At 37.5% G+C, this 11,383-nt stretch overlaps 1 protein-coding gene across 3 annotated transcripts in view; it reads left to right on the top strand.

The window, feature by feature from the left end:
• LOC107752140 (transient receptor potential cation channel subfamily V member 4-like) overlaps positions 1–11,383 on the top strand; it is a 26,775-nt gene that overhangs the window by 14,130 nt on the left and 1,262 nt on the right. For all 3 annotated transcript variants that reach the window (XM_016568023.1, XM_016568021.1, XM_016568022.1), the window contains 10 exons: positions 3,403–3,701; positions 3,809–3,988; positions 4,248–4,406; positions 5,048–5,140; positions 5,320–5,393; positions 5,846–6,011; positions 7,045–7,111; positions 7,201–7,505; positions 10,645–10,772; positions 10,870–10,982. In XM_016568023.1, coding sequence (XP_016423509.1) covers positions 3,403–3,701; positions 3,809–3,988; positions 4,248–4,406; positions 5,048–5,140; positions 5,320–5,393; positions 5,846–6,011; positions 7,045–7,111; positions 7,201–7,505; positions 10,645–10,772; positions 10,870–10,982 — 1,584 coding nt within the window. The remainder of the gene's footprint in view (positions 1–3,402; positions 3,702–3,808; positions 3,989–4,247; positions 4,407–5,047; positions 5,141–5,319; positions 5,394–5,845; positions 6,012–7,044; positions 7,112–7,200; positions 7,506–10,644; positions 10,773–10,869; positions 10,983–11,383) is intronic.

Raw genomic sequence — 11,383 nt, 5'->3', positions numbered from 1 at the left:
GTCCGTGGTTTTCCCGCGTAATTGTGCTACTTTAACACTGCTGCCGCGGGTTGTTTTTCATGTCCGCGGGTTTAAGCGACCCCAATAACGTGATATTTATCCCCTAAAATGCGAATTTTACCAGGGGAATCCAACCAAAAACATCTATTTTACCTCACCGGAATGTGATTTTTACCGGGGATCCCCCTTGAAATGTGATTTGGCTAGTTTTGAGTTGCAATTGGGCGGGTTTTGTTGTGAAAACCTGGCAACCCTGGATCATCATCACATTTGTCTGAAGTACAGCATACTAGAAAAGTTTCCTCTCATCTGCCTAAACACATTCTGTCCCCTGTTGACCAGAGTGTGTTACTACAGCTGTGTGAAAATTGCCTTTCTTAAAGGGATAGTCCACCTAAAAATTGCTCACCCTCATGTTGTTGCAAACCCATATGCATTTCTTTCTTCTGTGGAACACAAAAACAGATATTCTGAAGACTGTTAGAAACTAAACTGTTTTGTTTCCCTATTGACTTCTGTTGTATTGACAAAAAAATACAATGGAAGTCAATGGGTTTGGGTGAGTAAATAATGACATGGTTTTCTTTTTTGGGTGGACTATCCCTTTGATACATGCTTCTACACGCTATTGTGCATGATTCGTTAGTGCAAGTTATCCCAAAGAAAAGTCTGTTTGTTTTTGGAATTTTTCATCAAAATGTAAGCTCTGCTTTACTTCTGAAGTGTCATCTTTGGATGATATGTGTAAGTCCTGCCCCAACATTAAATTTTTTTGCCATATCAAATATTCTAATTAGTTTATCACCACAGGACGTTAGCGGTTACAAAGCCGTGATTTTAAAATCAAGCTGAGAATTTGAATTCCCTATTCATGAGCCTCATTTACATCTCACAAATTTTAAACCCCAAAACAAGACGTCTGCTTTGGAACTGACCGAAAGATGCAAAACTATTTTAAAATAATCCAAGGATGATAGAATAGGATTATCTTTTCTGGTGCCCTGCCAGGAGTCTCCATCTCTCTTTTATTCACCTGTAAATTAGTTTCATTTGTATTAGACACGGCTGTCAGTGTTTAATCCCTCCTGATCTGAGCACGCCGCGGAGCTTCCCGGTGACGTGAGCGTGAACCTGTGAGCACTGACAGCTAATGTGATTTAGCAGTCACGCTAACCGCTCTCTGAGCGCGTGCAAATCAATGAGAGCGAAGCGTTTCTATAAGAAGTGACATGAAAATAATCTGTCACCCCTGGCAACAGCTCACTCTCAAGGCTCTCTGTTTGGTTTTCCTGTTTGAGATGGTTCTCGTGAGACGAGCACTAATTGAGTACTGGATACAAATAGTGACATTTAGATCAAAGCGCATTTGTCATGAGAGCCCTGCAAAGGACCGATTGACTTTTAGTTGCTAATTGTATTTCTTCATCGTGGTGTTTAGTAAAGGAAAATGATAGATAAAAGGGACATCTGGAGGTTAGAGTCTAATGGCTGGGCAGAAATCGTCCAGAAGATGGCAGGTGGTTACAGTTTTTGTGTTTTGGATGCTGGTCCTCATCAGGCTTTTTAACTAGCTTAACCAGCAAGACTACCTTTTGCAACCAGATTTATTGGACTATGATGCTCAATCAACAGCTGAACCAGCTCCAAACCAGCATAAACCATAATGATGGTCTAGATTATTTTTTTTTTTTAATTAAAGGGGTCATATATGATGCTTTTTTAAAGATCATTATTTTGTGTATTTGGTGTAACAGAATATGTTGACATGCTTTAATGTTCAAAAAACACATTATTTTTCAAATACTGTACATTATTGTAGGTCCTCTATGCCCCGCCTCTCTCAAACGCTTTGTTTTCTACAAAGGTAGATATGTGGGGTGTGTTAGAACGAGCCGTTTTAGGGGGGCGTGGCAGAGTCTTAACTTTGATAAAGAATATCTCTTTGGTTTTGAGACTTTAGTCTTTGCAACTTCAGGGATCTTATCTATGCACAATCAGCTTGTAACACTCCAAAGAGAAAGGAAAACTTGAAATCGCATCATATGACCCCTTTAAGAAGTCACATGTTCACCAAGGCTGCATTTTTTTATATCAGAAATACAGTAAACACAGTAATATTATTACAATTTAAAATAGCTGTTTTCTAGTTTAATATATTTAAATTTCTTCCTGTGCTGGCAATGCTGACTTTTTAAAAGCCATTACTCCAGTGTCACATGATCCTTCAGAAACATAGCAAAGTCAGAATTACCTCCTCTCCTAGGTTCACGAAACGGTCGTCCATAAAATGCATTGCTGTTCTGTTGTAAGTAATCTTAATGCATCTACTTTCGGAAGGCCAAATGAAGTGCTTTTGCTTTCGCCTAGAAACACACAGCGTCTCCTTGACATGGCTGCTTCAACACTAACTGCGGTTACTGACACCATGCCTTCTTTCTTTGCGTGCACATTTGGGCTGCATTATGCAAATATTTCCACATAGTGGGGTAGATATGTGGGGGCGTGTTAGAACGAGCCGTTTTAGGGGGGCGTGGCAGAGTCTTAACTTTGATAAAGAATATCTCTTTGGTTTTGAGACTTTAGTCTTTGCAACTTCAGGGATCTTATCTATGCACAATCAGCTTGTAACACTCCAAAGAGAAAGGAAAACTTGAAATCGCATCATATGACCCCTTTAAGAAGTCACATGTTCACCAAGGCTGCATTTTTTTATATCAGAAATACAGTAAACACAGTAATATTATTACAATTTAAAATAGCTGTTTTCTAGTTTAATATATTTAAATTTCTTCCTGTGCTGGCAATGCTGACTTTTTAAAAGCCATTACTCCAGTGTCACATGATCCTTCAGAAATCATTCTAATATGCTGATTTGATGTTCAAGAAACATTTCTTATCAGCATCAATGTTGAATATTTCTGTGGAACCACGATGCATTATTTTTTCAGGATTATTTGATGAATAAAAAGTTTAAAAGAACAGCATTTATTTGAAATAGAAATCTTTTGTAACATTCTAAATCCATTTCCTGTCACTTTTGATTGCATCCTTGCTGAATTTAAGGAAATATTTTTTTAACCCCAAACTTTTAAATGGTAGTGTATGTAAAAAAACTAAAAAAAGTTGGGTAACACTAAGGTGTCTTTGTTACACATGTTACATGTACTTACTATTATAATAACAATAAATTATGCATAATTACATGCAAGTAACCCTAAGCCAAACCCTAACCATATAGTAACTACATGTATTTAATTAATATTACTCAGTACTTAAATGTATAACTACACTGTAACAAGGACACCTTAAAATAAAGTGTAACCAAATGATTAAAAAAAATTTTTTTTTTACAATTTAAAAAAATTGACAACTGAAATCGATAGTCTCTTTCTCATTGCACAGGTGAGCTGCCTCTCTCACTCGCAGCTTCTACCAACCAACCAGACATGGTGCATTACCTGACCGAGAACAGCCACAAGGCGGCAGATCTGCGGAGGCAGGACTCGAGGGGAAACACAGTCCTGCACGCCCTGGTCCATATCGCTGACAACACTCGGGACAACACGCGTTTCGTCACTAAGATGTATGACTTGCTGCTCATTAAAAGTGCCAAACTCTACCCAGACTGCAACTTGGAGAATATACTCAACAATGATGGCATGTCCCCTCTCATGATGGCCGCCAAGCTGGGCAAAATTGGGGTAGGAGATTGCCTTATGTCCGCTTTAGAAACATGCATTGGGAAAGTGTGATAGGAAATGGCAAAGCAAACTAAAATGAATGAAATGTTTGTTTGTTTTCTCCACAGGTGTTCCAGCACATCATCCGGAGAGAGATAAAAGATGAGGAGGCTCGACATCTTTCCCGGAAATTTAAGGACTGGGCTTATGGACCCGTATACTCCAACCTGTATGATCTGTCTTCACTGGATACCTGCGGAGAGGAAGTCTCTGTTCTGGAGATACTCGTCTACAACAGCAGGATTGAGGTGAACTTGTGGATAGACAAAAGAAAGTGAGGGAGATAGACCATGTACTGTATGGCACTCTATATTTTGTCAAATGAGATTAGAGGCCTTGCACAGCACAAGGTGAATGATTGAATGAATAAGTTGTTGTGAATGTATAGAAAAGCAGTTACGGAAATGCTATAAAAATACAGCCAAATAACAATCACAAAGAAACTCTCTTCATTATGTTGATGGCAGTTTCAATGATTCTGACATGTTTTATCATTTGTGCCCTCAGAATCGCCATGAGATGCTGGCGGTGGAACCCATAAACGAGCTGCTGAGGGCCAAGTGGCAAAAGTTTGCCGCTGTGACCTTCTACATCAGTGTGTTTTCCTACCTTGCCACCATGGTCATCTTCACTCTTGTGGCCTACTATCGCCCATCCACGGGTACAGTGAGTACAGTCTAAATCCCTTTCAGGCAAGTCAGTTTGCTCTGCAGCAATCTTGGCCTTGCCCCATAGTTTCCAATCAGACTAGTACATCTTCCATCTGCTTGAATGGGGAGAGACTGAACTCTCTAAAACGGTCGGTGAAGATTTGGCGTTTGGCAGTATGTATGTGTCACTTCACCAATCAAATGACAAAAACAGTGGTATTAGAATTAAATTCAGCTTCTTTAGCTCAAATCAGGCTAAAACATGCTACATATTTGTCCAGCGAGTATATCGAGCTTTCTCCTATTTTTTTTTTTCTATGATAAGTTCATGTTCTCCTGCTAAAACCCATAAATAAATTGCATTTAAAAAATATATTAAAATATAATTTTTTTAAATTGTAATTTTATTTCACAATATTACTGTCTTATTCTATTTTTGATGGAATAAATGTGACCTTGGTGAGCAGCATAAGACACTTTAAAAAGTCTTACAGACCCCAAACATTTGAACGATAGTGTACATGTGGGTGTTCATGTTTTTTTGTTTTAAAACACAGAGTAATAGTTCCTCCTGCGTGAAAGAGAGTTCATGTGGTAGAGATGCTTTCTGGGAATGAACAGGTCTGTAGTTGATTCCTAAATCTTATACCTCCACAGCCCCCTTACGCCTACAACTCTACAAAAGACAAGGTGCGTTTGGCAGGCGAGATCATAACCGTGGCTTCTGGAGTCTTCTTCTTCGCAACAAATGTAAGCTTTATATACACAATAACCAATCATTTTTAATACTTTTTAAATGTGTAAGATCACACTTCCATCTCAGCTTGCTGAAAGATTGTATGTTTTAGTATGCAAAATCACTCTTTCTTTCTCTTTAGCTATCACTAAAAGCCTTTAGCAGCGTTTCTTGGTTTTCTCCCCTGATTTAGATTAAGGACCTTTTCCTGAAGAAGTGCCCGGGGGTGAATTCTTTATTTATTGATGGATCCTTTCAACTTCTCTAGTAAGACACTCTGTCCTATTCTTCGTGTCTTCCTTTACTCTCCATGTCTTTCCCTAAGGCGATTTTCTCCCTCTTTTTAATTGAGCTGTCTAATTAATTCCAGAACCCTTTCTTGGCATGTTTTAATAGTTAATCTCCTTGCAAGATGACTGCGGTTCACCGATATGTTTATGTTAATTATAATTAATATATGGCATTGCTAAACCAGTGAGGCATTTTGCATTTGAAAAGCAAATCTTACATATTGAAATTCAGCAAATAAGAACCGAAAGTCGTTCTGTAACCTTCACAAGTACACAATACAAAAATAGCCAGAGGCCACAGCATGTTAAGTTATCAATTTTGAGCTGACAATTAGTTGCCAGTAACCTAAAGCAAATGGTAACCTTAATAGTTGAAGTATGTCGATGACAAGTACATTACCTGTTGACCAATCCTTTGTGTTTCCATAGCTTCATCTACTCCGTGTTGGTGCTGGTGAGTGCAGCGCTGTATCTGTCAGGGATTGAGGCCTACGTGTCTGTGATGGTGTTTGCTCTAGCATTAGGTTGGATGAACACCCTCTATTTTACCAGAGGCCTTAAACTCACTGGAACTTACAGCATCATGATTCAGAAGGTATGAATAGAGCAGGTTGAGGACCACGAGCAGTACATTTCATTTAACCGTTCTAAATGGGGAAATCACTTTGATAGTGATATTTGTTTTCTTGACTTTTTCTTATCTTCACCTGTCTTTATGAATGATTTTACTGACTGGCTTGTCAGTAAAACAAATCATAGTTTGTTTAACCCTTTTCCCCAAACTTGTAGTCGTATTAAAAATATATTACATATGCCACTGTTTTTAATGTTTTTGAAAGAAGTCTCTTATGCTCACCAAGGCTGTATGTATTTGATCAAAATTACCTGTAAAATTGCAGTAATATTGTTTTTTTATTACAAAACTGTTTTCTAATTTAATATATTTGTAAATGTCATTTATTCCTGTAATATAAAGCTGAATTTTCAGCATCATTACTCCAGTCTTCAGTGTCACATGATCCATCAGAAATCATTCTAATATGCTGAGTAACATTTCTTATTATTAATGTTGAAAACAGTTGTTCTGCTTAATATTTTAATGAAAACAGTCATACGTTTTTTTTTAGGATTCTTTGATGAATAGAAAGTTCAAAAGAACAGATACATACATAAACACACACACACACTATATACTGTAAATAATGTGTGTATATTCATATATAAGTGTATTTTAATGTTTAGTAAGGTCCACTGAAAATGAGACCATGCGTGGTTTTATTTTGTCGGGGGTAAAAGGTAGAGACGGTGTAATACATTGATGAAACATTTGCATATGTTTGTATATAGTTAATGCTATATTATCCCCCAACACCCCAACAATATTTTATTCAAGATGTAAATCCTGTTCTCTTGATTGTTAAACAGCATGTCTTCACAGTTAAGTGTATAACAAGCTGCTGTTTCCAGTAATGACTACAATCCTAACAGTGTACACTGCTGCTAGAAACTACATAAAACCCTTAAAATAATTAGCATCCTTGCCGCTCTGCTTTCTTCTTATATTATCAATGTAATTAACAGACCATTCCGTTTACCTATTGTGTCTTCAATCTGGATATTTTGTTCAGATCCTCATCAAAGATTTGTTCCGGTTCCTGCTGGTCTACGTGCTCTTCATGATCGGCTATGCATCAGGTATTCTAGTAATAATAGTTATTGGTATTATATGGAAACATTTGCCGGAATGAATGTCTCTGACTGTTTTGTTTTGTATTCTGCACCAGCGTTAGTGTCACTGCTGAAAATCTGCCCTGAAAAGAATCTATGTAATGGTACCTGCCCCAAATACCCAGAATGCCGTGATGCAAACACCTTCAGCGAATTCCTGTTGGACCTGTTTAAGCTGACCATAGGCATTGGAGAGCTGGACGACATGTTAAAAGGCGCACAGTATCCCGTCGTCTTCCTCATTCTCCTAGTCACCTACATTATTCTCACCTTCGTCCTGTTACTCAACATGTTAATTGCTTTGATGGGGGAGACAGTGGGACAGGTGTCCAAAGAGAGCAAGCAGATCTGGAAACTGCAGGTGAGGGGTATACAAAAGGTCAAATGTGGCAGTCTGTTATATAGATAGTCTTAAGGTTAAGGTCATCTGACCAAAAAATAGAATTTTTTCTCATCATTTACTCTTCTTCATGTCATTTCAACCCCATATATTTTAATTGCTTCTGTGAAGCACGAGATGTAACGCAGAATGTCAGAGGTTTTATTTTCCATGTAGCGACAGTAAATGGCAATTCATACGGACATAGAAGTATCATAAAAGCTCCATACGACTTTGTATTTTGTATCCTTTTTGGCAGTATGAATTATCGTCAGTGTTGGGGAGTAACTAGTTACATAATGGAATTACGTAAATTATTTACCAAATAAGTATAACTGTAATCTGTTACAGTTACTGAGAAAACAATTATTTTAAGGTGTCCTTGTTACACGTTACATGTACTTACTAATATAATAACGATTAATTATGCATAATTACATGCAAGTAACCCTAAGACAAACCCTAACCATTTAGTAAGTACATGTAGTTAAAGCTGCAGTCCGTAACTTTTTTTGTGTTCAAAATTTACAACATTTTTATAATAAGCGAGTACACCATGAATCCATTTTCCAAACCGTGTTTTTACTATTTTAGACTGGTTCGGGTAGGTACCGCTGCGGAGTAGCCCAGTACCTGCGTGATTCGCCACAGACATAAACAGAGAGAAGTAGCTCCGGCTACAATGTTCTTCCGCAAGACGCACGCAGTTCTGTTTATTAACCGCTAGAGCGCCAAAAGTTACGGACTGCAGATTTAATTAATATTACTCAGTACTTAAACGCAGGGCCGGAGTGGGACTCATTTTCACCCCTGGAGTTGCATGCCTTAGACCGGCCCACTTTTTTCTTTTCTTTTTTGTACTGGCCTTTTCAGTGCCACCTTTTGCGCTTTCTATTATGCATTTTCTTTGATCTATAATTATTTTGCTCGCATATCTCCAACAACTGACGTTTTTTTGGTTTTGGGTTTTTTTTTTTGGAGCAAGGTGCCGCTGTCAGGGGAGTAAGATAATTACGTCATCATTAGGGTTGCCAATTAACTTCAGAAATGGAAAAAAAGGGACAATTGTGATCCTTTTATTCTTTAAGAAAATAAAGTGCAGAATAAGGGATGCTCCAAATATTTGTACTGTACCATAATGTAGGCTGTCTGCATGCAGGTAAAAAGTTCTCAGAAATAATTGTTTTGCATAATTTGTGTACAATTCTAAAAATAATTTTAATGTCATACAAAAAATGTCATCGGCCTGAGTAAATTGTACCAATATAGAATTGTGACTTCACACATCACAAGTGTGTATATAATTTAGGAGGTGAAAATACTGTGAAATTACAAATGGCATTTGAAATTTGAGAGCTAACAACTGATGAAACGTCAGTCAATAAAGCATTTTTAATAATGGCACTTAAAGTTTTGAACTAAATTATCATTAACCATATAGCCTTTGAATGAATGAAAATGCATATTTTTCAATTAAAGAACTTAGAACGTGTGGGCTGCTTCTGGAGCTTGGATTTGTAGGCCCTACTTCAATAATGAGGTCCACGTTTAAGAATACGCTAGAAGGTTTTTTTTTTTTTTTTTTATGTTTTTTTTTTTTCTCTCTCTCTCTATTTAACCGCATTAACTTACAATGAAAGACGTCTTCCCTCAGGTAGATTGAATGTTTTCCTGCCTTGCTGGATGTTGGGCTCATGATCAATAAGTTGTTGGCCCAAACCAATTTGGCAAAATCAAAACGCGGACGGTGAAGGGAACTGCCGTCAGCGCGAGACCCGCTCGTTGTGAAGCGGGAGCAGCCGGCAGAGGATTCCGCTTGGTCTTAAAGCCGTCCTCAAACGTTTTCTTCACAAATAAAACAATGATTTGCGCAAAAAGAATTATTAATTATCAATTGAGAATTTGTTATTGATATGATCTAGTGAAAATAATAATATGGGCTGCGAGAAAATAATAAATAAAAAGAGTGGGGCTGCTATGAGTGCAGGCAGTCTAGGGACAGCATCCATATTTCAACCCAGTGGCATGACAACACCGGCCCTCGCGGCCAAAAATACAGACCGGCCCACCGGGAATCCTCCCGGTGCTCCCGATTAGCCAATCCGGGCCTGCTTAAACGTATAGTTACACTGTAACAAGGACTCCTTAAAATAAAGTGTAACCAAATGTGAAATTAAATTACAGTTACTTATGAAAATGTTAATGCTTACAAAGGGGGTTACACCTGAATTTTTTCACACATACAGATTTGATTGATTTCTTTGCTGAATTGCATTGACTGCTCTAAAATTTAAGACACAAATGTTTCAGGAGTTTAGGACAGAATAGGACTTGCATAATCGAGTTTTATTCCTATTTGGATTTATGTACATGCTTTATTTTTAAAGATTAACTGTTTTTTTTCCGAAGCATCGTTAGTTTCCAGTGTTTCCTGTCATAGCTATGCAAAGATTTGATTTGAAAAACAGTATCATAGCTATTAAACTATATTAAATACTATTTAAATCTGTATTTAAGCTCAGAACAATCTCAAAGTAAAAAGAGGTGCTAAAGTCTGATTTTGTGGTGGCTGTGCTTTCAAATAAAATTTTTATAATCTTAATTCAAGTGATGAAGGATTTTGAAAGTCTGACAGTAATCAGTGTTGAGTACTACTGTAAGGTTAACGCTGCCTGCTTTAAATGTTTCAAACTGATTAACAGTTGAAAACATTTGCTAGAAATTTAGAAAAGTAATGAAATGTAATCAGCTACATTACTTTAATAATGTAATTGAAATAGTCACACTACTTATTACATTTTAAATAGGGTAACTTGTAATCTGTAACACATTACATTTGCAAAGTAATTTTCCCAAGACTTATTTTTATACATAATAGTTATGGAAGAATCTCCTTTTGTGTTCTCTTAAAAAAAAGAAAAAACTGGGCTGGAATGAGAAAGTGAATGAAGACAGTTTTTGGGTGAACGATTCCTTTGCGTTTTTGTTTCAGTGGTTTATTTTGGTGCACATCTGACAGCAATCACTTTTGTTAACTTCTGTCTAAAGCTTTTACCTTAGTATTCACTGGTTATAAATGGCTTTCCTCTCTAACATGTCATTTTCCTTTTGTTTGCATCAGTGGGCAACTACTATCCTGGACATCGAGCGGTCCTTCCCCGTGTGTCTGCGGAAGTCTTTCCGTGCTGGAGAGATGGTTACTGTGGGCAAGGGCTTGGATGGAACGCCAGACAAACGCTGGTGCTTCAGGTAGAACTACAAGATATCCACTACTCATTTATTAAATTACAGCCTAACCCTTCAAATCATTTACAACAGTTTTGGGCTTTCGTTCTCTACGCTATAGAGTGGACGAGGTCAAGTGGTCCCACTGGAATCAAAATCTGGGGATCATAAATGAGGATCCAGGCCAGAAGGACCATTACGAGCAGGCACAGGGCGGACGAGGCCTTCGAAGAGGTCGGTAAATGAGCAGGCCGCTGTGCTGCATAGATAAACCCCTAAACAAATCTTTTTTAGAATTAAAAAAATTTGGTGCAGTAACAATTCTCACTCAGAAATTGCTAGGAAAGTTCACAATTAATTTTGAAGAAATGGCAGGTCATAGATTCGATTAAACACGAAATTTTGAAGAAGACTAAAATTGTATTTTCTTGTGAAACATCCTCGAATAGTCTTGGAAACTATTTTGCACAGTACTAGGACAAAATACATACACATTAGGGATGGTACACTCTAAAAAATGCTGGGTTGCTTCAACCCAACTTTGGGTCAAATATGGACTAACCCAACTTTTGGGTTAAAAATTTAATGTAAAAATTTAACCCAACGGTTGGGTTAGTCCATATTTGACCCAAAGT

This window comes from Sinocyclocheilus rhinocerous, unplaced genomic scaffold, assembly GCF_001515625.1.
Source record: "Sinocyclocheilus rhinocerous isolate Xijiao unplaced genomic scaffold, SAMN03320098_v1.1 scaffold1312, whole genome shotgun sequence".
Lineage (NCBI taxonomy): Eukaryota > Metazoa > Chordata > Actinopteri > Cypriniformes > Cyprinidae > Sinocyclocheilus > Sinocyclocheilus rhinocerous.
Note: the sequence above shows the minus strand (reverse complement) of the source record. Positions and strands in the feature narration are given on the sequence as shown.